The 26,898-nt window shown below is 43.4% G+C and overlaps 1 protein-coding gene across 1 annotated transcript in view; it reads left to right on the top strand.

The window, feature by feature from the left end:
* The first annotated feature begins 573 nt into the window (after window positions 1-573).
* Window positions 574-26,898, top strand: part of LOC111964452 (relaxin receptor 2-like) — a 79,366-nt gene continuing 53,041 nt past the window's right edge. Inside the window, exon 1 of the mRNA XM_070443506.1 lies at window positions 574-921. Within this exon, the coding sequence (XP_070299607.1) occupies window positions 834-921 (88 nt within the window). The 5' untranslated portion in view covers window positions 574-833. The remainder of the gene's footprint in view (window positions 922-26,898) is intronic.

Below are 26,898 nucleotides of genomic sequence, written 5' to 3'. Positions count from 1 at the left end.
CATACCTGAGCCAAATACATTTCAACTGTTTTTCACAATTCCTGACATTTAATCCAAGTTAAAATTGCGAACAAGATATTTAAATGCGTTTTAATATGATTGTATTATTTTATCAAATCAACACTTTACTTTTTATGCAAATCAAAGTTTGTAAAAATAGGCCAGACCTTTTTAGAATAATTAGCACCTGTTTTTATGTTTCTATGACAATCAATTCAAACCTTATTGTAAAAAAATGGATTTACCCACGGCATCGTACCCACTACATAGATGGGGGCAACTGTAGGCGATTTTTTTCTGCGCGACCTCCGGAGGTAAAATGTAGTCAACAGTATTGTCTCTCGAGAATCGTTACCTCTCTAGAACTTCTCGAAAATGTCCGTTTGCTATAATCAATGTGAAAATGGTCTTGGTCTGACTGACTGTCAGCCGCTGCACGAGATCCCTCATTCGTCTTCAGCTTGGTAGGAAGCCCCCCTTACTCGCGTCTGTGAACCTGACTGAACCTGAATGTGTGTGAAGGAGAGAGAGAGAGAGAGAGAGAGTGAGAGAGTGCGAGAGAGAGAGAGAGAGCGAGAGAGAGAAAGAGAGAGAGAGAGAGATGAAGTCTGTTGACGCACACCGACCAGCTTTTCCTTGCTCAGTTATTAGTCTAGTTTTTTACGCCATCTGCTTTGATATAGTGATCTGATATGGGACCGCGTGTCACTGTCACGGTTCCACTGTCATGTTCCTTACCGGCAGAATGTTGAGCAACACCGGTGGAGTCGCGAGGGAATTCCTACTGTGGAGCGCTATCTGGATCACAGACAACTGACCCCAAAACAAGGAACATGAGACGCGGTAAAGTTCCCATACCGATACTGGATGTACTATCAGCTATTCTGCTGCTCATGCACCTGTCTGAAATGGCAACCAGGGGTACGTTAAACTGGAATTAACAATATTTTATTTCATAATAACTAAATGTATTACCGATGTTTACCTGCATGGTGCCTATAGTATTTGCTATTGGCACCAGGTAAACTCATTTTTTTCGGCCAGCTGAGAAAATGATTATACTCCCGCATTTATAAAAACGTATAGCATACACTTTAACTTTGTCCTTTATTCTGTGTTTTAATGCAAATGTGGCCTATTTGTCATTGCGCACCGGTTGTGCGTCCAATCATTTTCTATGAAAATTGCCAGCGTTTTATTACGTTCGATATGCCTGTTTTACAGACTTCAAAGCTGGTTCTCTGTTGTTCAMTGAAAGTTGTCTACTGAAACTATAGAATACCTAACCTTAATCCGAATTTGACAACCGGCTATAGCTACTTAAAACCCTATAACTTTAATACATTTTGATCCCTATGCCGGTTGAATATACACTTCTGTTTTAAAGTCTTCAAGAATTGCAAGAATATCTGCGTGACTCACAAATAATTACCGTAAGGTCTGTTATAGATTATGACATCATTGAAAGACTTTCACACTACCACTATATTCCATTTGTATCCTATTATTAATCGTTTATTTGGAGAAAGTTTTAAAGAAGAAGTTTTGACCGCAGACGAGGAATTCAACCGTCATAAACACACATCACCCAGGGTTCTAATATGCGTCAATGTGTCAAACACCACCAAAGACTCCTTATCTCCCAATGTTGCATATTACTAGCCAGTGGACATTAGGTCAGTATTTGAACAGTATTTATAGGTCTTATATAATAACAAATGTATAAACCATTTGCACGTTTAAAAAAAAAAGTCTTTATTCATCAAGGTTGGTCCATCTATGTATGACCACCACTAGCTTTAAATATATCTTATCACTGCACTGTACACTTTTAGAAAAAAGTGTTCCAAAAGGATTCTTCGGCTGTCCCCATAGGATAACCCTTTTTGGTTCCAGGTAAAACCTTTTTTGGTTCCAGGTAGAACCCTTTTTAGTTCCAGGTAAAACCTTTTTTGGTTCCAGGTAGAACCCTTTTTAGTTCCAGGTAGAACTCTTTGGGGTTTCATGTAGAAACATCAGTGTAAAGGGTTCTACATGGACCTCAAAAGGGTTCTACCTGGAACTAAAAAGGGTTCTTCAAAGGATTCTGCTATGGGGACAGCCAAATCACCACTTTAGGTTCTAGATAGTAAATATGTGTTCAGATAGCCTACTATTTGTACAAATTGTAGCCTATTTAATCGATTTGTTCGTTTTTTATTTTGAACCTATCATTCACATTATATCAACAAATTGCATAACATATAAACCCTGAGGCTAATTAGCGTTTATTTTATCACGGTTGGTCCCATTGAGAGGAAAGAGACATGGTGCAAGACCACAGCAGACTTAGTGCCAAATACTTTTCAATGAAGACTCAGAGTTTTAATCAAATTTCAGCAGTAGCCTATCCTGAACATAAAAGGACCAGGRACTATCGATTTCATTGGATAACATGATTGTTCAGACTCTGAGTTAATCAAATCATTTATATTTACTGTGTAAATCAGAAATGATGATCAGAAAAGTAGGTGCTCCTCACGGTTCAGGGTGTCTCCCAAATGCCACCCTATTTGCTATATAGTGTGCATTACTGTTGACCAGACCTGTATGGGCCTTGGTCAAAAGTAATGCACTGTTCAGTGAATTAGGTGCCACTTGAGACGCAGCCTGAGTCTCCGTACATGGTGGTACACAATTTAACCAGTCCGTTGTAGCGCTCGTAACACCAAGGTAGTGGCTTTGATCCCTGGGACCACCCATATGTAAAATGTATACACGTAATAATGTATCACGTTTTGGATAAAAGCATCTCTTTAAATGGCATATATTATTATATATTACCGGATTCCTGCCTGCAATCAGCTTGCCGCTGACTGGTCTCCAAGATGTGAAATTGAGAACCAGGCGAATGCGAGTGCGTGATTCAGGAGGAAGTGTGTGTGGTGTGTGTGTGTGTCTATGAGAATGGGGACCAAGCTGTTTGATTGTGTAGAAATAGAATTGGCAGCAGAAAGCTTGGTCCTGAAAAAGGAACTGGGATCCGGTGTATCTCCCGATGCCCGGTAAAAGGAATCAGTGACTCAATAGTCAGAGACTCTTTAATTAACATAGAAGTACAAAACAATCCAATCTCTGCAGCTATTATTGAAAAGATTTCCATATCTCTCATCTGTGTCTTCTCTTTCTCTCTCTCTGCTCTCTCTCTCTCTCTCTCTCTCTCTCTCTCTCTCTCTCTCTCTCTCTCTCTCTCTCTCTTCTCTCTCTCGTTGTGTGTGTGTGTGTGTGTGTGTGTGTGTGTGTGTGTGTGTGTGTGTTGTGTGTGTGTGGTGTGTGTGTGTGTGTGTGTGTGTGTGTGTGTGTGTGTGTGGTGTGGTGTGTGTGTGTGTGTGTGTGTGGGTGTGTATAATTATATGTAAAATGAAGAGGGACACTTGGCTGGCTAAATTATAACTAGTACAGACAGATTTGATGAGATGTGTGTATCATATAGTTGTATGAGGTGAGTCACCAGGTGTGTTTGTGTGTGTGTTTGATGTGTTGTCATACACTAATTATACAATATATAATCGGTACTTCGCTGCAGCTGAGTACTTTTGTCCCATGAGACGCACGTACGTGCGTGTGTGTCTTTGTGTTTTTGCGGGCCGGATGAAACTCATGTCAAATAGTCAACTGGTGTGTGTGTGAGTCCGCACAGCCTGTTTGATCTGCCATGTCTGTATGTGTGCCATCCAGCTTGTATGTGTGTTTATGTGCGTGCGTGTGTACCTTTTGTAAGCGGCACTCAGTGAAATCCCACAGTTCCAATCACACAACAATAGCCTCTTTCCTCCTCTGTGTGGGAGGTGTCCCATCTTTCCCCTCCCTGTGTTTGTGTGTGTGTGTGGAAAGTGGACTATTCTTCTCCTGTCTATGTGAAGGTGATTTCTAACTCCTGATCGCTGCCTCCTGTATTGGGCAGTTCAATGGTGAGAAATGTCTCAGTACCTGGAGCAAAAACGTTGTGCTATCCAGGAGTACGAGTACAGGACATCAATAAGCTGCTCCCAAACATTTTAAACCTCCTTCAGGAAATTGAGTCTATCATAGTTAATGTGGGATTCAATGACATTATGAAGGGAAGTTCAGAACAGCTGAAGATTGGCTCTCTGCTTGAGAATTGGATCCACCCTAATAATTTGGTTTCCTGGATTCGTTCACAGCATTATAAGACAATTACTTATYAATGACCCAAGCCCAGCTCAGTTAATCCCTACCATTGTGTCGCTGAGAAAATGTACATTATCCCATGGGTGTTGGAAGACACAATGTAAGTAACCTAATTTATGTCCCTCTAACTGTCCTGAATACTTTTGCTGACCCTACAGCTATTGTATGCAGTAATCATGTGCCTATGAACCAGAGTTATACTGTTAGCACTGAGGCGGTGTGCCCTAGTAGGAAGTCCGCTGTGTGAAGCTCATCCTGCACTAACACAAATAACATGAGCATGTCTACTTCTGCTAAGTTTCCCAGTAAAGCAATGAAAACAATCAAGGATCCCAGAAAAGTGCTAAAAATAGCCCACGTTAACATATGTAGCTTAAGAAACAAGGTTCATGAAATCAATAATTTGCTAGTAACAGATGACATTGCTATTCTGACAATCTCTGAAACTCACCTAGATAATACCTTTGATGATACAGTGGTAGCAACACATGTTTATAACATCTACAGAAAATACAGAAATGCCAATGGTGGAGGTGTTACTGTTTAGATTCAGAACCACATTCCTGTAAAACTTAAAGAGGATCTCATGTTAAATATGGTAGAAGTAATATGAACAGGTTCATCTGCCTCACCTAAAGCCCATTCTTGTGGGAAGCTGCTATTGACCACCAAGTGCTAACAGTCAGTATCTGGATAACATGTGTGAAATGACTAACATGGCGCCGGAGAAGAAGGCAGACGTTTTATGAGTCCCTAACCAATTGTGTTTTATTGTTCATTTATTTGCGTTGTTTGTAAAAAACATTTTTTTATTATTTTGTACTTAATGTTGCCGCTACCATCTCTTATGACTGAAAATAACTTCTGGACATCAGGACTGCGATTATTCACCGCGGATTGGCAGAATCCTTTTTTTCCTTTAACGAGTCTGACGAGTCCGATGCGACGATATACTGTTTCTCGGGAATTTGCGTGAAGAGGAGGCGGAGAAAAAGGGGCCAAAGGGCGGGCTGCCTTCTGAGAATTCGTAGGCGAATAAACCCCCACTTCCTTCCATTCTGCTAGCAAACGTGCAGTCTTTGGATAATTAAATCGATGCGCAAGATTAAACTACCAATGGGACATCCAAAACTGTAATATCTTATGCTTCACGGAGTCGTGGCTGAACGACGACACTATCAACATACAGCTGGCTGGTTATACGCTGTACCGGCAGGATAGAACAGCGGCTTCTGGTAAGACAAGGGGCGGCGGACAATGTATTTGTGTAAATAACAGCACATATCTAAGGAAGGTAGAGTATCTCATGATAAGCTGTAGACCACACTATCTACCAAGAGAGTTTTCATCTGTATTTTTCATAGCTGTTTACATACCACCACAGTCAGAGTCTGGCACTAAGACAGCATTGAATGAGCTGCATTCCGCTATAAGCAAACAAGAAAACGCTCACCCAGAGGCGGCGCTCCTAGTAGCTGGAGACTTTAAATGCAGGGAAACTTAAATCCGTTTTACCAAATTTCTATCAGCATGTTAAATGGGCAACCAGAGGGGGAAAAAACTCTGGACCACCTTTACTCCACACACAGACATGCATACAAACTCTCCCTCGCCCTCCATTTGGCAAATCTGACCATAATTCTATCATCCTGATTCCTGCTTACAAGCAAAAATTAAAGCAAGAAGCACCAGTGACTAGATCAATTAAAAAGTGGTCAGATGAAGCAGATGCTATGCTACAGGACTGTTTAGCTAGCACAGACTGGAACATGTTCCGAGATTCCTCCAATGGCATTGAGGAGTACACCACATCAGTCATTGGTTTCATCAATCCATCGATGATGTCATCCCCACAGTGACTGTACGTACATACCCAAACCAGAAGCCATGGATTACAGGCAACATCCGCACTGAGCTAAAGGCTAGAGCTGCCGCTTTCATGAAGTGGGACTCTAACCCGGAAGCTTATAAGAAATCCTGCTATGCCCTCCAACGAACCATCAAACAGGCAAAGCATCAATACAGTACTAAGATCGAATCGTACTACACCGGCTCTGACTCTCGTCGGAAGTGACAGGGCTTGCAAACCATTACAGACTACAAAGGGAAGACAACCGAGAACTGCCCAGTGACACAAGCCTATCAGACGAGCTAAACTACTTCTATGCTCGCTTCGAGGCAAATAACACTGAAACATGCATGAGAGTACCAGCTGTTCCGGAAGACTGTGTGATCACGCTCTCCGCAGCCTATGTGAGTAAGACCTTTAAACAGGTCAACATTCACAAGGCCGCAGGGCCAGATGGATTACCAGAACGTGTACTGCTAGCATGCGCTGACCAACTGGCAAGTGTCTTCACTGACATTTTCAAGCTCTCCCTGTCTGAGTCTGTAAAAAAATGATCTATATCCACAGTAAAACGAGTCCTATCTCGACATAACCTGAAAGGCACCTCAGCAAGGAAGAAGCCACTGCTCCAAAACCGCCATAAAAAATCCAGACTACGGTTTGCAACTGCAAATGGGGACAAAGATCGTACTTTTTGGAGAAATGTCCTCTGGTCTGGTGAAACAAAAATAGAACTGTTTGGCCATAATGACCATCGTTATGTTTGGAGGAAAAAGGGGGAGCTTACAAGCTGAAGAACACCATCCCAACCGTGAAGCACGGGGGTGGCAGCATCATGTTGTGGGGGTGCTTTGCTGCAGGAGGGACTGGTGCACTTCACAAAATAGATGGCATCATGAGGAATTGAAAATGATGTGGATATATTGAAGAAACATCTCAAGAATTCAGACAGGAAGTTAAAGCTTGGTCACAAATGGGTCTTCCAAATGGACAATGACCCCAAGCAAACTTCCAAAGTTGTGGCAAAATGGCTTAAGGACAACAAAGTCAAGGTATTGGAGTGGCATCACAACGCCCTGACCTCAATCCCATAGACAATTTGTGGGCAGAACTGAAAAAGCGTGTGCGAGCAAGGAGGCCTTCAAACCTGACTCAGTTACACCAGCTTTGTCAGGAGGAATGGGCCAAAATTCACCCAACTTATTGTGGGAAGCTTGTGGAAGGCTACCCAAAACATTTGACCCAAGTTAAACAATTTAAAGACAATGCTACCAAATACTAATTGAGTGTATGTAAACTTCTGACCCACTGGGAATGTGATGAAAGAAATTAAAGTTGAAATAAATCCTTTTCTCTACTATTATTCTGACATTTCACATTCTTAAAACTGACCTAAGACAGGGACTTTTTACTAGGATTAAATGTCAGGAATTGTGAAAACTGAGTTGAAATGTATTTGGCTCAGGTGTATGTAAACTTCCGACTTCAAATGTATTTCTTAATTCCATTCTTTTACTTTTAGATGTGTGTGTATTGTTGTGAATTGTTAGATACTACTGCACTGTGGAGCTAGAAACACAAGCATTTCGCTACACCCACAATAACATCTGATAAATACGTGTATGTGACCAAATACATTTGATTTGATTTGAAATTTGCGTTCACGCATCAGCCAAATCCATCGGATGTATTGACCACAATATAGTAGCCATATCTAGGAAAACCAAAGTTCCAAAGGATAGGCCTAATATAGTGTACAAGAGGTTATACAATAGTTTTGAAGTGATTCTTTTCTTTTTGATATAAATAATATTTGTTGGTCTGTGGTGTGTAATGAGGGGCAACCAGACGCTGCACTTGACACATTTATGAAATTGCTTATTCCATTTACTAATAAGCACAAACCCATTAAGAAAATGACTGTAAAAACTGTTAAATACCTGTGGATTGATGGGGAATTGAAAAATTGTATGGTTGAGAAGGATGAGGCAAAAGGAATGGCAGATAAGTCTGCCTGCACAAGCTATTGTCAAACGTACTGCAAATTGAGAAATCATGTGACTAAACTGAATAAAAAGAAGAAGAAACTATACTATGAAACAAAGATAAATGATATAAAGAATGACAGAAAAAAGTTTAGAAGCACCTTAAATGTAATGTTGGGCAAAAAGGCAAACTAGGCTCCATCATTCATTGAATCAGATGACTCATTCATCACAAAACCCACTGATATTGCCAATTACTTTAATGATTTTTTCATTGGCAAGATTAGCAAATTTAGGCATAACATGCCAGCAACAAACGCTGAGACTACACATCCAAGTATATCTGACCAAATTATGAAAGACAAGCATTGTAATTTTGAATTCCGTAAAGTGGGTGTGAAAGAGGTGGAAAATGATTGATGTCTATCAACAATGACAAGCCAACTTGAATGCAACATTACTGAGGATAATAGTGGAGGATATTGCCACCCCTATTTGACATATTTTAAATCTAAGCCTACTAGAGAGCGTGTGCTCTCAGGCCTGGAGGGAAGCAAAAGTCATTCCGCTACCCAATAATAGTGAAGCCCCCTTTACTGGCTCAAATAGCCGACCAATCAGCCTGTTACCAAACCTCAGTAAACTTCTGAAAAAAACAATTGACAACAGACTTTCAGCTTATAGGGAAGAACATTCAACAAGCACGACACGTACACAAATGGCTGATAATTGGCTGAGAGAAATTGATTGTTGGAGCTGTTTTGTTAGACTTCGGCTTTTGACATTATTGATAGTCTGCTGATGGAAAAATGTATGTGTTATGGCTTTACACCCCCTGCTATATTGTGGATAAAGAGTTACCTGTCTAACAGAACACAGAGGGTGTTCTTTAATGGAAGCATCTCCAACATAATCCAGGTAGAWTCMGGAATTCCCCAGGACAGCTTTCTAGGCCCCCTACTTTTTCTCAATCTTTACTAATGACATGCCACTGGCCTTGAGTAAAGCCAGTGTGTCTATGTATGTGGATGACTCAACACTATACATGTCCGCTACTACAGTGAGTGAAATCACTGCAACCCTTAACAAAGAGCTGCATTTAGTTTCAGAATGGGTGACAAGGAATACATTTGTCCTAAATATTTCAAAAACTAAAAGCATTGTATTTGGGACAAATCATTCACTTAACCCTAAACCTGAACTAAATCTTGTAATAAATTATGTGGAAATTGAGCAAGTTGCGGTGACTAAACTGCTTGAAATGAACCTGGATTGTAAACTGTCATGGTCAAACCATGTTGATACAACCGTAGCTGAGATGGGGTGAAGTCTGTCCATAATAAAGCGATGCTCTGCCTTCTTAACAGCACTATCAACAAGGCAGGTCCTACAGGCTCTAGTTTTGTCACCACCTGGACTACTGTTGTGTTGTCAGGTGCCACAAAGARGGACCTCGGAAAATTACAATTGGCTCAGAACAGGGCAGAACGGCTGGCCCTGAAATCTTCACAGATTTAAAAACAGTTAAAAATACACCATATGGAACAGCGGGGAGTGTGAAGAGACACACACACACACACACACGATTAGACACGCACTATACACACACGTACAGATGGGTGTTGTTTTGTAGAGTAGTGGCCTGAGGGAACGCACACTTAATGTGTTATGAAATGTAATGTCCTTTAGTATTTTCAATTGTATAACTGCCTTAATGTTGCTGGACCCCAGGAAGAGTAGGGGGATCCAAATTGTAAGGTGATTCCTACCTCCTGTCTATGTGAAGGTGTTTCCTACCTCCTGTCTATGTGAAGGTGATTCCACCCTGCTATGTGAGGGTGATTCCTACCCCTGTCTATGTGAAGGTGATTCCTACCCCCTGTCTATGTGAAGGTGATTCCTACCCCTGTCTATGTGAAGGTGATTTCCTACCTCCTGTCTATGTGAAGGTGATTCCTACCCCTGTTTATGTGAAGGTGATTCCTACCCCCTGTCTGTGAAGGTGATTCCTACCCCTCTGTCTATGTGAAGGTGATTCCTACCCCTGTCTATGTGAAGGTGATTCTACCTCCTGTCTATGTGAAGGTTGATTCCTATCTCATGTCTATGTGAAGGTGATTCCTACTCTGTCTATGTGAAGGTGATTCCTATCTCATGTCTATGTGAAGGTGATTCCTACCTCCTGTCTATGTGAAGGTGATTCCTACCTCCTGTCTATGTGAAGGCGATTCCCACCTTCTGTCTATGTGAAGGCGATTCCTACCTCCTGTCTATGTGAAGGTGATTCCCACCTCGCTGTTTATGTGAAGGTGATTCCTACCTCATTCCCTCAACAATCCTGGTTACTCTTTCTTCTTCTTGGTGAGTGTCTATATTCCACAATACCTAACTCCACTCTCTATCTCGCTCTCTCTCTCCGTCCGTCTCTCTCTCTCTCTCTCTCTCTTCTCTCTCTCTCTCTCTCTCTCTCTCTCTCTCTTCTCTCTCTCTCTCTCTCTCTTCTCTCTCTCTCTCTCTCTCTCTGTCCTCTCTCACACACACACACCTCTTCTCTCTCACCTCTCTATCTCTCTCTCTCTCTCTCTCTCTCTCCCTCTCTCTCTCACACCTGCTCTCTCTCATCATGTGTTATTCTAGCCTCTGTTCCAATATTACAACCTCCTCTCTTCTCTTCTGACAGTTGTGTCATATTCTGGTGCTATTGAAATTAGAAATCTGGTGTGCTCAAATAAAACATACAGTATAGGATTGCGTTTTTAGGTGCTGTAACCCATGAACAAACCAACTGGAGTCAATAAAAGGTTATAACCTAAATGGGAACGTATTCAGGTCGATTCCACACTGCGGGATTCCACACCTGCGGGACAGGTACAGGATGGCAACAACAACTGTCCGAGTTACACCAGGAACACATAATCCCTCCATCAGTGCTCAGACTGTCCGCAATAGGCTGAGAGAGGCTGGACTGAGGGCTTGTAGGCCTGTTGTAAGGCAGTACCTCACCAGATATCACCGCCAACAACGTTGCCTATGTGCGCAAACCCACCGTTGCTGGACCAGACAGGACTGGCAAGAAGTGCTCTTCACTGACGTGTTGCGGTTTTGTCTCACCAGGGGTGATGGTCGGATTCGTTTATTTTCGAAGGAATGAGCTTTACACCGAGGCCTGTACTCTGGAGCGGGATCAATTTGGAGGTGGAGGGTCCGTCATGGTCTGGGGCGTTACAGGGATGAAATCCTCCTCCCTCATGTGGTACCCTTCTTGCAGGCTCATCCTGACATGACCCTCCAGCATGACAATGCCACCAGCCATACTGCTGGTGACAGGAATGTCAGTGTTCTGCCATGGCCAACGAAGAGCTCGGATCTCAATCCCATTGAGCACGTCTGGGACCTGTTGGATTGGAGAGTGAGGGCCAGGGCCAGGGCCAGGGCCATTCCCCCCAGAAATGTCCGGGAACTTGCAGGTGCCTTGGTGGAAGACTTGGGTAACATCCATCTCACAGCAAGAACTTTCAAATCTGGTGCAGTCCACGAGGAGGAGATGCACTGCAGTACTTAATGCAGCTGGTGGCCACCCCAGATACTGACTGTCACTTTTCATTTTGACCCCCCCCCCCTTGTCCAGGGACACATTATTCCATTTCTGTTAGTCACATGTCTGTCGAACTTGTTCAGTTTATATCTCAGTTGTTGAATCTTGTTATGTTCATAGAAATATTTAGTTTGCTCTCAAATATGGAGTATGTATAGATTCAGATTTGTTTGTTCACATTCATTTATTCAACAGTAAATAATATTTATATGAATATTTATATGAAAATATCTCAGTTTGAAGGAAGTTGCTAACTAGCGCTAACGCTAGTCACTGTTTTTTTTCCTGATCAATCTACACACAATACCCCATAATGACAAAGCAAAAACTTTTTTTAGAAATGTTTGTAAATGGATACAAAATAAAAAACTGAAATATCACATTTAGATAAGTATTCAGACTCTTTACTCAGTACTTTGTTGAAGCATCTTTGGCAACAATTACAGCCTTGAGTCTTCTTGGGCATGACGCTACTAGCTTGGCACACCTGTATTTGCGGAGTTTCTCCCGAAGTTTCTTCTCTCATTCTTCTCTGCAGATCCTTTCAAGCTCTGTCAGGCTGGATGGGGAGCGTCGCTGCACAGCTATTTTCAGGTCTCTCCAGATATGTTCGATCGGGTTCAAGTCCAGGCTCTGTCTGGGCTACTCAAGGACATTCAGTGACTTGTCCCAAAAGCCACTCCTGAGTTGTCTTAGGGTCGTTGTCCTCTTAGAAGATGAACTTTCGCCCTAGTCTGAGGTCCTGAGCACTCTGGAGCAGGTTTTCATCAAGGATCTTTCTGTATTTTGTGCGGTTCATCTTTCCCTCAATCCTGACTAGTCTCCCAGGCCCTGCCGCTGAAAAACATCTCCACAGCATGATGCTGCCACCACCATGCTTCACCGTAAGGATGGTGCCAGGTTTCCTCCAGACCTGACGCTTGGCATTCTGGCCAAAGAGTTCAATCTTGGTTTCATCAGACCAGAGAATCTTGTCTCTCATGGTCTGAGATTCTTTAGGTTCCTTTTGGCAAACTCCAAGTGGGCTGTCGTGCCTTTTACTGAGGATTGGCTTTCTTCTGGCCACTCTACCATAAAGGCCTGTTTGGGGGAGTGCTGCAGAGATGGTTGTCCTTCTGGAAGGTTCTTCCATCTCCACAGAGGAACTCTGGAGCTCTGTCAGAGTGACCATCGGGTTCTTGGTCACCTCCCTGACCAAGGCCCTTCTCCCGCAATTTGCTCACTTTCGCCTGGCGGCCAGCTCTAGGAAGAGTCTTGATGGTTCCAAACTTCTTCCATTTAAGAATGATGGAGGCCACTGTGTTCTTGGGGACATTAAATGCTGCAGACATTTTTTGGTACCCTTACCCAGATCTGTTCCTCGACACAACCCTGTCTCGGAGCTCTACGGACAATTCCTTCGATCTCATGGCTTGGTTTTTGCTCTGACATGCACTGTCAACTGTGGGACCTTATATAGACAGGTGTGTGCCTTTCCAAATCATGTCCAATCAATTGAATTTTCCACAGGTGGACTCCAGTCAAGTTGTAGAAACATCTCAAGGATGATAAATGGAAACAAGATGCACCTGAGCTCAATTTTGAGTCTCATAGCAAAGGGTCTGAATACTTATGTAAATAAGGTATTTCAGTTTTTTTATTTTTTATCCATTTGCTAAAATTTATAAAAACTGTTTTCACTTTGACATTGTGGGGTATTGTGTATAGATTGATGAGGAAAAAACACAATTTAATGAATTTTAGAATAATATGTAACGTAACAAAATGTGGAAAAACTAAAGGGGTCTGAATACTTTCAGAATGCACTGTAATTTACAGTTTATGTGACCAATAAAATTGGATTTGATTTAATGTGCAGATAGTTCAAGTACAAAAAAGAAAATAAATAAACATAAATATGGGTTGTATTAACAATGGTGTTTGTTCTTCACTGGTTGCCCTTTTCTTTTGGCCCAGGTCACAAATCTTGCTGCTGTGATGGCACACTGTGGTATTTCACCTAATAGATTTGGGAGTTTGTTTTCTATTCTTAGTGGGTCTGTGTAATCTGAGGGGAATATGTGTCGAATACAGTCATACATTTGTGACCCACCACCTGGATTCGGTAATATGTAGCAACATTTGAAATTGTGTTTTTTACATTGGGTAAAAGTAAAGTCTCCAGACCTAGAAAAGGGTATATCATACACTGCAGTTGAGGAACAATAGGAAAGTAATTCTGCTTTGAAAGTTGTTAACTTGTAACCACACTTTTGAGAAAATGGCCCTTGATCCACCTATTGGGGAGCTCTTTTTTTCTACACCCATTCAGCATCGTTAACATCTTCTTAAGCCTTAGCCCCACCCATCTCTTTAAGGGCACACACTTAATGGTTTGTGAAATATGTTGTGAATGTATTGTAATGTTTTTTAAATTGTTTAACTCCCTTAATTTTGCTGGACCCCAGGAAGAGTAGCTGCTGCCGTGGCATAAATACAAATACAGATGCACATGTGAGGCCATGGTGCTCAACAGAGTAAGTAGTGTAGTAAAAAAAACTAAGATTTCAAGACTAAAAGAGGTGAAAGTAGTAGCCCACAATAAGGAACAACTCCAGGTAGAAATACACTTGATCTAGTCCTTGGTCTACATGCTAATCTGACWTTGGTGCAGGTCATGTTGTTCTTCACAGTACTGTCTCTGGTAAACACACACTATATCAAATGAAATCAAACTTGGTGTGGCCTGTGATCAGGAAGTGAAGGTCCAGACTGTGGTTCAGGTATAACCTGTGCTTGCTTGGGCCGGCTCTCTTTTTTTGGGGGAGGCATTAGATCATTCTCCTTGTATGACTGGTGGAAGAGAGTCAAGCGTGTTCTACTGATGCTGAAAGACAAATTCGAGATACAGATATTTTAGCATTATTATACAACAGATGGCCGTAATCAGACATAACTGGCTAATTTGATGGGCCATGTAATCATCTGGCGAGTTTTTTGTTTAGACATGTAGCTAGCTAGTAAGCTAGTAAGCTAGCTAAACAATGAACCATAATCCCAACCCATAGAGTACTAGCAATACAAACTGATTGTCTTAGCTAGCTAAAGCTGACCAACTAGGTTCAATGTTAGTTAACTAGCTAACATTAGTCTACAACTAGCAATGCAAATGGCATTCAGAGATACAAATAATATTACTACACAGATCATACACGTAATATTAGCCAGCGAGCCAGCTAACGTTAGCTAGCTAGCTAACAGTACGCTTTAACTTGCAATGAAATTGGCTTTCTTACAAAAATAAATGTATAGTATCTGAAAATGTAGCTACTCTTTCCGTATACATGGATGAACGCTTCACGGCAGACTGGAACACCTTTCATTAAATAAGATGCCCTGTGTTGTTTCCGTTTTGTACAGCTTGCCTGCTCATCTCTCAACCTTAAGGTTTCATGGCCCCATTCTCTGGTCTGGAAGCTGTAAGTCACTCTGGTTCACACTGACAGTGTGCAATGACATAAGAATTATCAGATCTTTCTCCCTCTCTGTCACAGATGCCATGGTTGCCCTTAGTTTGAAGATGTAATTCRGAGACAGGTGTTTTATACAACAGCCTGTGTTCTCCTTTCGACTCCATCCGAATTTGCAATCATAGTCCAGAATTGTATTAATCTCCTTATCATACTCTGCTTCCACCAGGCATTCCACTGATTTCAAAACTCAGTGAACCTCTTCCCTGACAACAACACTGTTGATCGCCGTTTCTTCCCCATCACTGTCATCAGAAGACTCTACAATGTCTGGTTCAATGAAAATGTTTTTACCCAAATCAGGGATTTCCTCATCGTCTGATTCATTTTCAGTCAGAGTTAGAGTCAGCATGACACGATCGTCCTCCAGAAAGAAGTCCAACGCAACTTTTTACATTTATATTTTTGTCATTTAGCAGACGTTCTTATCCAGAGCGACTTAGAGGTAGTGCATTCACCTAAAGATCGCTAGGTGGGACAACCACAAATACAGGCATGGAAAGTACATTTTTCTCATTATTGTAGCTATCAGTAGAGTCAGAGCTTGAGGGTGGGAGGGGGGGGGGGGTCAAGTGCAAGTGCTGGTAAAACAGGTGAGGAGGAGTATTATTTTAGATACTGTTTGAAGAAGTTTCAGATGTTTTCSGGAAATTGGGCAGGGACTCTGCTGTCCTAGCTTCAGGGGGAAGCTGGTTCCACCATTGGGGTGCCAGGACATAGAATTGCTTGGACTGGGCTGAGTGGAAGCTGCCCTCCTGGGGCCTTGGGGGCCAAGAGACCTGAGGTGGCAGAATGGAGTGATCGGGTTGGAGTGTAGGGTTTGGGCATAGCCTGAAGGTATGGAGGGGCAGTTCCTATTGCTGCTCCATGGTCTTGTAGTGGATGTGAGGTTCGACAGGAAGCCAGTGGAGTGTGCGGAGGAGCGGGATGACATGGGAGAACTTTGGAAGGTTGAACACTAGGCGGGCTGCAGCGTTCTGGATAAGTTGCAGAGGTTTGATGGCACAAGCGGGGAGCCCAGCCAACAGCGAGTTGCAATAGATGAAACGGGAAAGGACAAGTGCCTAGATTAGGACCCAAGCTGCTTCTTGTGTGAGGTAGGGTTGTACTCTACGGATGTTGTAGAGCATGAACCTGCAGGAGCGAGTCACTGCTTTGCTGTTTGCAGAGAACGACAAGGTGTTTGTCCAGGGTCACGCCAAGGCCTTCCCCGGGAGGAAGAGMAGCTCCGTCTTGTTGAGGTTGAGCTTGAGGTGGTGGGCTGACATCCAAGCTGAGATATCTGCCAGGCACGCAGAGATGCATGTCCAAGTTCAGATATCTGCCAGGCAACCAGAGATGCATGTCCAAGTTCAGATATCTGCCAGGCACCCAGAGATGCATGTCCAAGTTCAGATATCTGCCAGGCACGCAGAGATGCATGTCCAAGTTCAGATATCTGCCAGGCACCCAGAGATGCATGTCCAAGTTCAGATATCTGCCAGGCACGCAGAGATGCATGTCGCCACCTGGGTATCAGAAGAGGGGAAGGAGAAAGTTGTTGAGTGTCATCCGTATAGCAATAATAGGAGAGACCAAGTGAGGACATGATGGAGCTGAGTGACTTGGTGTATAGAGAGAAGAGGAGGGCCTAGAGCAGAGTCCTGGGAGGCACCATTAGTGAGAGTATGTGGTGCAGACACAGATCCTCTCAACGTCACCTGGTAGGAGCGGCCTTCCAGGTAGGGTGCAATCCAAGAGTGTGCAGAGCCTGAGACGCCCAGCCCTGAGAGGGTGGAGAGGAGGATCTGATGGTTCACAGTGTCGAAGGCAGCAGATAGATCTAGGAKGATGAGAACAGAGGAGAGAGAATCAGCTTTGGCAGTGCGGAGAGCCTCTGTGACTCTAGTCTGACTAGTTAGGGTCAAGAATATCGTTCTGAGAAAGATAACGAGAGAGTTGATCAGAGACGGCACGCTCAAGTGTTTTGGAAAGAAAAGAAAGAAGGCATACAGGTCTATAGTTTGACTTCAGATGAGTCGAGTGTTGGTTTCTTGAGGAGGGGAGCAACTCGGGCCATTTTGAAGTCAGAGGGAACGCAGCCAGTGGTCAGGGATGAGTTAATGAGGGAAGTAAGGAATGGGAGGTCTCCAGATATGGTCTGGAGAAGGGAGGAAGGGATGGGGTCGAGCGAGCAGGTTGTTGGGTGGCCAGACCTCACTAGTCGCAGGATGTCATCTGGAGAGAGAGGGGAAAAAGAGAGATCAAGGCGATAGGGTAGTTCTGTGTGAGTGAGCGTTTTTCCCACTGACTTTTATAAATAGTGCATGATAAATTCAGGGCAGCAATGTTATTGAGAGCAGTAGCAACACTTTTGCAGTTCTCTGTGATATCTTTTWAAAAAGCTGCAGTAGCAAGGATTATCTACACAAACTGAGCAGTTAATTTTGTAGACAGTGGCGTGCTACATGGTAGACCAATCCGAACTAATCTCTCGGAATGTCCAGCACATTCATTATCTCAGCCAATCATGGCTAGCAGGAAGGTTCCTGACTTTTTCTGTGGCTAAATCAACTAGGCTCATAATTTAACAATTTTATTCGTATTTACAGATGGCATACAAGTTTGTTATTAAGGCACATGAAAGTTCACATGTACCAGAAAAAAATTCTGCCAATAAACTAATTTTGATCAAAATAAATACATTCACATTCTCCTCTCGTGTGAAGTGGTGACCTGCGACATACGTCTAGCTTCCTGAAACGAGTCACACTGGGCAGGAGGTCAGGAAGTGCAACTCAAGTTTCCGCTCTTAATCAGAGCGACTTAAAATAATGCGTGCATACATTTTTATATTTTCTTTGTATTGGTCCGCTGTGGGAATCTAACCCACAACCCTCGTGTCATTCTCTACCAACTGAGCTACACATGATAATGCGAAGGACTTTCCCAAAGTTGCTGTTGACGCATATCCCATAGTAGTTATTAGGGTCACATTTCTCTCCACTTTTGTGGATTGGGGTGATCAGTCCTTGGTTCCAAATTTTGGGGAAGATGCCAGAGCTAAGGAGGATGTTAAAGAGTTTTAGTATAGCCAATTGGAATTTGTCGTCTGTATATTTTATCATTACATTTAGGATACCATCAACACCACAGGACTTTTCGGGTTGGATGGTTTGTATTTTGTCCTGTAGTTCATTGGAGAATCCAGAGGGATTCTGGTAGTCTTTAATAGCTGATTCTCTCTCTCTCTCTCTCTCTCTCTCTCTCTCTCTCTCTCTCTCTCTCTCTCTCTCTCTCTCTCTCTCTCTCTCTACCAAGGTCACAGCTCTCCCATTCCTTCCTCTCTCTCAAATGTATTATTCCCTTCTCTCTCTCTTATCTCTCTGTTACACCCACCTAAGCATGTATGCACGTACACACACTCCCCCCCCCCCCCTCTCGCAGGAAGAGGTTTAGCTGGGTTTACACACTTTGACGTGTGTGTATCTGTGTGCGTATGTGTGTTTCTGTAAATGCGTGCGTGTGCGTATATTTTAAGGATCTGTCTTTTGAACCCATTGTGGCRGTATTTTCCATCACCAACTCAATAGACCTCTGTTCTAAGTATCCATAAGACGCTATGATATGTGTAACCATTTTTCAGGTAGGGTTCTTTACTGCTGTGATGGTTGTGAAGTCCTGTTCTTTCCCTCTCCACGATCTTTACCTTTATGCCATGAAATGCAACACTGTTATTGTGTTCCTGTAATTTTACCGTATACTACAGTGTACCAGGGCTGGGCGAGTCCAGTCCTCCAGGGCCTGATTGGTGTCACACTTTCCCCCCATCCCTAGCAAACACGCCTGATATAAAGTAATGTCATTCTAAACTGAAGATCATGATTAGGTGATTATTGGAGTCAGGTGTGTTAGATGGGGCTGGGGCAAAACTTTACTGATTACAAAAATAAACAACAATTGACCACTACTAAGCATTCTTTGTGGTGTGCAGCCTTGGATGCCTTCAACATCTTGGTTGACAGCAAACTGACCTTCAGGTCAGTGATCGTGACAGAGATCAGCCACAGTAAGTTTGTGTGAATTTTACAGTAAGTGTTTGCAGCAAGCTGACAGTAAGTTATTGAAAAATAAACATGAACTTCCTGGTGACCAATTGCCATTAACTTCTTATGGCTGGGGGCGCTATTTCAGGTTCGGATGAAAAGCGTGTCCAGAGTAAACTGCCTGCTACTCAGGCCCAGAAGCTAAGATATGCATATTAGTAGATTTGGATAGAAAACACTCTGAAGTTTCTAAAACTGTTTGAATGATGTCTGTGAGTATAACAGAACTCATATGGCAGGCAAAACCCTGAGAAACAATCCAACCAGGAAGTGGGAAATCTGAGGTTTGTAGGTTTTCAAGTCTTTGCCTATCCAAGATACGGTGTAAATTTGGTCCGATTGCACTTCCTAAGGCTTCCACTAGATGTCAACAGTCTTTAGAACCTTGTTTCAGGCTTCTACTGTGAAGGGGGAGCGAATAAGAGCTGTTTGACTAAGGGGTCTGGCAGAATGCCATGAGCTAAGTCAGGCGCATGGCCGAGAGAGCGAGCTCTGATCCTTTTCATTTCTAAAGACAAAGGAATTTTCCGGTTGAAACATTATTGAAGATTTATAATAAAAACATCCTAAAGATTGATTCTATACATCGTTTGACATGTTTCTACGAACTGTAATATAACTTTTTAGACTTTTTGTCTGGACTTGTGCATTTGGATTTGTGCATTTGGATTAGTGTACTAAACGCGTGAACGAAAAGGAGGTATTTGGACATAAATGATGGACTTTATCGAACAAAACAAACATTTATTGTGGAACTGGGATTCCTGGGAGTGCATCCCGATGAAGATCATCAAAGGTAAGTGAATATTTATAAYGCTATTTCTGACTTTTGTTGACTCCACAACATGACGGGTATCTGTATGGCTTGTTTTTGTGTCTGAGCACTGTACTCAGATTATTGCATGGTGTGCTTTTGCCATAAAGCTTTTTTGAAATCTGACACAGCGGTTGCATTAAGGAGAAGTATATCTTTAAGTTACTGGAAAATACACAGTAACCTCATAACATTGCAGCTCTTGATTGTCACAAGCTCTTACAAATGAGGTGTTCAGCCTTAATCAACATAACGATAAAACCACTTAAACTGGTAGAACACTTCCTTTAACGGTTGGCACAAATATAAGTTTGATTGTAATGATTGTACCTTATATTGAACATATTGACTTGAAAATGTACCATTATACTTCATTTTGCGCACATGTACCCTTAAAGGTACTGATCAGTACCATGTGTGTACCTAACAGCGTGTGTGTCATAAGCGAATCTGAAGTGTCCTATAAGTATAACTGTAGAACCTGTCATTAGTTCTACCTTCAACTAGAGGGTTCTTCACGAGAGGATCTTATGTATAGAACCCAATTGGGTTCCCCTACAGGGACAAAAAATAAACAGTGTTTATGCGAGGGTTCTAAAAAATTGAAGGGTTCTACATGGCACCCAAAAATGGTCCACCATAGGGACAAATGACAGAATGTCTATTGGTGCTAATCTTTTATTAATCTCTTTCATACCCACAGAACCGGTGACATACCAGGAAAGTCAGGTTGCTGGCAAGTGAGAGGTTGTGAGTTCAAATCCCAAGTGAGGTTCCCTCCCAAGTTTTCACAATACAGCAGCATACTGTCCCATACAACAATAATAGCTTTAAAAATACAGAAACTTTTTGCTTATATACTGTATTTTCACTGAAAGTGGTATCCGGGAAAATGTTTAACAGTGTAATGAAGAACCCTCTGTTTCTATCAGTGTAACGAAGACATGGTATCAAGAACAAGATAAAACTAGATAAAACAAGCCACCAACAATTCCCAACTTGGCAGCTTCTTGTCATTGTTCTATCTGACTGTCCAGAATCATATCAACGCACAGCTTCCGGATCCATTGATGCGCGTGCTCCAATTTGGACCTTTTTGGTACTAAATATAACTTTAGAACCTTTTTTGGTACCAACTATAACCTTTTTGTGAAAGTGTACAGTTGGGGGCATTCAAGTAAACCTAATAATTGTAATGCAAATAAAACATTGTTATTGCAATGTAAACACATTTGTCTCAAAGTAGATATAACTGCACCACCAGAGGCATATTTCAGAAATGTATTTCATTACATTGGGTTATATTATGGAGTATTGTGTGTAAACTTCCGGCGCCGACAGAGATGGCCGCCTCGCTTCACGTTCCTAGGAAACTATGCAGTATTTTGTTTTGTTACGTGTTATTTCTTACATTGTTACCCCAGGTAATCTTAGGTTTTATTACATACAGTCGGGAGGAACTACTGGATATAAGAGCAACGTCAACTCACCATCATTACGACCAGGAACACGACTTTCCCGAAGCGGATCCTCTGTTTTGCCCACCACCCAGGACAATGGATCGGATCCCAGCCGGCGAACCAAAACAACGACACCGTAAAAGGGCAGACGAAGCGTCTTTTGGTCAGGCTCCGGAGACGGGCACATCGCACACCGCTCCCAGGCATACTACTCGCCAATGTCCAGTCTCTTGACAACAAGGTTGATGAAATCCAAGCAAGGGTAGCATTCCAGAGAGACATAAGAGACTGTAACGTTCTTTTGCTTCACGGAAACATGGCTCACTTGAGACACGCTATCGGAGTCGGTACAGCCACCTTCTTTCACGCATCGCGCCGACAGAAACAAGCATCTTTCTGGTAAGAAGAGGGGCGGGGGGTATGCCTTATAATAACGAGACATGGTGATCATAACAACATACAGGAATCAAGTCTTCTGTTCACCTGACTTAGAATTCCTCACAATCAAATGTCGACCGCATTATCTACCAAGAGAATTCTCTTCGATTATATCACAGCCGCATATATTCCCCCCCAAGCAGACACATCGATGGCCCTGAACAAACTTTATTTGACTCTATGTAAATGGAAACCACATATCCTGAGGCTGCATTCATTGTAGCTGATTTTAACAAGGCTAATCTGAAAACAAGACTCCCTGAATTCTATCAGCATATATCGATTGTGCTACCAGGGCTGGTAAAACCCTAGATCATTGTTATTCTAACTTCCGCGATGCATATAATGCCTCACCCCCCTCCTTTCGGAAAACCTGACCACGACAGTGCTCCTCACAAGACTAAAACAGAAGCTCCCGCGTCAGGTCTGTTTCAACGCTGGTCCGACCAATCTGATTCCACGCCTAAAGATTGCTTCCGATACGTGGATTGGGATATGTTCCGCATGTGTCAAACAACAACATTGACAAAATACGCTGATTCGGTGAGCGAGTTTATTAGACAAGTGCATCGCGGATGTCGTACCCACAGCAAACTATTAAAACATTCCCAAAACAGAAACCGTGATTGATGCAGCATTCACGCGAAACTGAAAGCGCAAACCACTGCTTTTAACCAGGGCAAGGTGACCGGAAACATGGCAATCAAAATCAAAACAAGCAAGCGTCAGTATAGAGACAAAGTAGAGTCCAATTCAACGGCTCAGACACAAGAGGTTATGTGTCAGGGTCTACAGTCAATCACGGATTAATAAAGAAAACCAGCCCCGTCGCGGACCAGAGTGTCTTGTCCCAGATAGAACTAAACAACTTCTTTGCTCGCTTTAGACAATACAGTGCCACTGACACGGCCTGCTACCAAAACCTGCGACTCTCCTTCACTGCAAGCCGACGTGAAAAACATTTAAACGTGTTAACCCTCCAAGGCTGCAGTCCCAGACGGCATCCCAGCCGCGTACTCAGAGCATCGGCAGACCAGCTAGCGTGTGTTTACGGACATATTCAATCAATCCATATCCCAGTCTGCTTGTTCCCACATGCTCAAGAGGGCCACCATTGTTCCTGTTCCCAGAGAAAGCTAAGTAACTGAGCTAAACGACTACCGCCGCCGTAGCACTCCTTCCGTCATCATGAAATGCTTTGAGAGACTTATCAAGGACCATATCACCTCCACCCTACCTGGACACCCTAGACCCATCTCCAATTTGCTTACCGCCCAATAGGTCCACAGACGACGCAACAATCGCAACCACACTGCACACTCCCTAAACACCATCTGGAAAGCAAGGAATACCTATGTGAGAAATGCTGTACATCGAATGCTGTACATCCACTACAGCTCAGCAATTAAACACCATAGTACCCTCCAAACTCGTCATTTCAGCTCGAGACCCTGGGATCGACCCCGCCTGTGCATCTGGGTACTGGACTTCCTGACGGGCCCAGGTTGGTGAGGGTAGATAACAACATCTCCACCCCGCTGATCCTCAACACCGGGGCCCCACAAAGTGCTGCGTTCTCAGCCCTCTCCTGTCTCTCCCTGTTCACCCACGACTGTTGGCCATGCACGCCTCCAACTCAAATCATCAAGTTTGCAGACGACACTACAAGTGGTAGGCTTGATTACCAACAACCGACGAGACGGCCTACCGGGAGGAGTGAGGCCCTCGGAGTGTGGTGTCAGGAAAAATAACCTTCACACTCAACGTCAACAAAACAAAGGAGAATGATCGTAGACTTCAGGAAACACAGAGGGAGCTGGGACGGGATAGGGACGGGACAGAAGTGGAGAGGGTAGTAAGTTTAAGTTCCCTCGGGTACACATCCCGGACCAACTTGAATTGGTTCCACCCACACAGACAGCGTGTTGAAAGAAGGCGCAGCAGCGCCTCTTCAACCTCAGGAGGCTGAAGAAAATTCGACTTTTCACCAAAACACTCACAAAACTACAGATGCACAATCGAGAGCCATCCCTGTCGAGCTGTATCACCGCCTTGATGGCAACTTGCTCCGCCCACAACCGTAAAGCTCTCCAGAGGAGTGAGGTCTGCACAACGCATCACCGGGGGCAAACTATCCTGCCCTCCAGGACACCTACACCACACCAGTCACAGGAAGCATTAAAGATCATCACGGACAACAACCACCCAGCCACTGCCTGTTCACCCCGCTATCATCCAGACGAGGTCAACAGTGCCATCAAAGCAGGGACCGAGAGACTGAAAAACAGCTTCTTTAATAATGGAAAATATGATGTAAAAAAGTATCACAGCCACTTTAAACAATGGCCACTTTATATAATGTTTACATACCCTACATTACTCATCTCATATGTATATACTGTACTCTTACCATCTACGCATTCTTGCCTATGCCGTTCTGTACCATCACTCATTCATATACTTTATGACATTCTTTAGTCGCTTTACACTATGTGTGTATAGTAGTATGGGGATTGTTAGTTAGATTACTCTGTTGATTACTGCATTGTCGAACTAGAAGCACAAGCATTTCGCCTAACTCACATCTGCTGACCAATACCATTTGATTTGATGTATTTTACATGGTTGCTAAGAAACTTGGCGTCTCTCACATTAACGATTGCACTTTCATTGCTACAGCAGAGGCATTTTAAAAAGGACTTTTTAATACCCAGAACTTGGTGAGCCATCCCGGAGGATAATAAAATAAGACATTGAAGGGAACACCTACTGACTGAACTGGCTTCTTACTGTCTTTGTTCCAAAATGACCCATGTGCACTGGGCTCTAGTAGTTGCACTATATAGGGGAATATGGTTCCATTTTTACGATTGATAACCAAGTCAATTAATATTTATCAATGAATGTATGTTGTGTTTGCTTTGTTCGGTGTGTGTTGTTGTGTGTGTGTTGGTGTGTGTGGTGTGTAGTGTGTGTGGTGTGTGTGTGTGTGTGTTGTGTGGTGTGTTGTGTGTGTGTGTGTGTGTGTGTGTGTGTGTGTTTGTGGTGTTGTGTGTTGTGTGTGTGTGCTTTGTAAGGAGTATACAACCCTGGAACATTGAGGATTTGTTGAATTATGATCCCCCACTTTCTCTCTTTCTCCCTCTCTATTATTTTATCTTGATCTCTATATCTGTCTCCCTCTTTCTCTCCCCCTCTCCCTCTCTTTTCTCTCCCCTCTCCCTCCCTTCTCTCCCTCTTCCCTCTCCCTCCCTTTCCCCTCCCTCTTTCCTCCTTCTACTTCTCTTCTCCCCCCTCTTCTCCTCCTCTCCCCCTCTTCTCCTCCTCCCTCTCTTCTCCTCTCTCCTCTCTCCTCCTCTCCCCTCTCTCTCCTCCCTCTCTCCTCTCTCTCTCTCCCTTCTCCTTCTCTCTCCTCCCCTCTTTCTCCTCCCTCTCCCTCTCTTCTCCTCCCTCTCCCTCTTCCTCTCATTCTTACCTCTCTCCTCCTTCTAACACATCTTCCTCTCCTACCCGCATCTTCTCCCCTTCTCCTCCTTCCGCCCCTCTTCTTCCTCCCGCTTCACCTCTCTTTCCTGCCCCTCTCCTCTTCCTCCCTCCCCCTCCTTTCTCTCCCTCTCCCTCTGCCTCTCTCCTCCCTCTTGCTCTCCCTCTTCCCTCCCTCTACTCCCTCTCCCTCCCTCCCCTCTTCTCCTCCCTCTACCCCTCTTCTCCTCCCTCTCTTCTCCTCCCTCTCTTCTCCTCCCTCTCGCTCTCTCCCATCCTCTCCTTTCAGAAGGTGAACTGAGAGGAATTTACTGATGACCGAGTGGGAGGAGAGGACTGTGGGAGGAGAAGACTGTGGGAGGAGAGGACTGTGGGAGGAGAGGACTGTGTGAGGAGAAGACTGTGGGAGGACACACACAGATTAGAGTTGTCCTTGTTCAGTTGTCCTTGTTCAGTTGTCCTTATTCAGTTGTCCTTGTTCATTCTGATCAATGATTCTGCTGCTTGGGATGAACAAGACAGAAGCTAGTAAGAAGGAATTAGAGGATGAAGGAGATAGAGGGAGAACTGATTGTGTAAAAATGGCTTAAAACATACATTTAGATAGGTTAAAGGGATGGAGAGGAGAGGGGTTAAAGGGATGGAAAGATCGAGAGAAGGAGAGGGGTTCATGCGATGGAGAAATGGAGAGAAGGAGAGAGGTTAAAGGGATGGAGAGATGGAGAGATGAGGAGAGAGATTAATGGGATGGAGAGATGGAAAGATGAGGAGAGAAGGAGAGAGGTTAAAGGGATGGAGAGATGAGAGAAGGAGAGATGTTAATGGGATGGAGAGATGAAAAGATGAGGAGAGAAGGAGAGAGGTTAAAGGGATAGAGAGTTGGAGAGATGAGGAGAGAAGGAGAGAGGTTAAAGAGATGGAGAGATGAGCAAAGGAGAGAGGTTAAAAGATGGCAACATTAGGAAAGAAGGAGAGATGGAGACAAGAGTAAAGAAGAAGAGAGATAAAAGGGATGTCGAGATGGAGAGAGGAGAGATATAAAAGGTATGGAGAGATGAGGAGAGAAGAAGAGAAGTAAAAGGGATGGATAGATGAAGAGAGGATAGTACGTACCCTTTTCCTGCAGTCAACTGACCAAATCTCCCTCTAGTGGCCTCATGGGTGGAATGTTTTTCCACCCATATCTCAAATCCGGTGTTTTCTTTGTCAAACGTTTTCGTTATAGTTCAGTCCTCTGTGATGTAGATACAGTTGAAGTCGGAAGTTTACATACACCTTAGCCAAATACATTTAAACTCAGTTTTTCACAATTCCTGACATTTAATCCAAGTAAAAATTCCCTGTTTTAGGTCAGTTAGGATCACCACTTTATTTTAAATTCCTYGTGATGCCATTGACTTTGTGAAGTGCACCAGTCCCTCCAGCAGCAAAGCACCCCCACAACATGATGCTGCCACCCCCGTGCTTCACGATTGGGATGGTGTTCTTC

The sequence above is a fragment of the Salvelinus sp. IW2-2015 genome, linkage group LG5 (genome assembly GCF_002910315.2).
Source record: "Salvelinus sp. IW2-2015 linkage group LG5, ASM291031v2, whole genome shotgun sequence".
Taxonomy (NCBI): Eukaryota; Metazoa; Chordata; class Actinopteri; order Salmoniformes; family Salmonidae; genus Salvelinus; species Salvelinus sp. IW2-2015.
The sequence above is the reverse complement of the archived record's forward strand: the minus strand, read 5'-3'. Positions and strand labels throughout refer to the sequence as shown.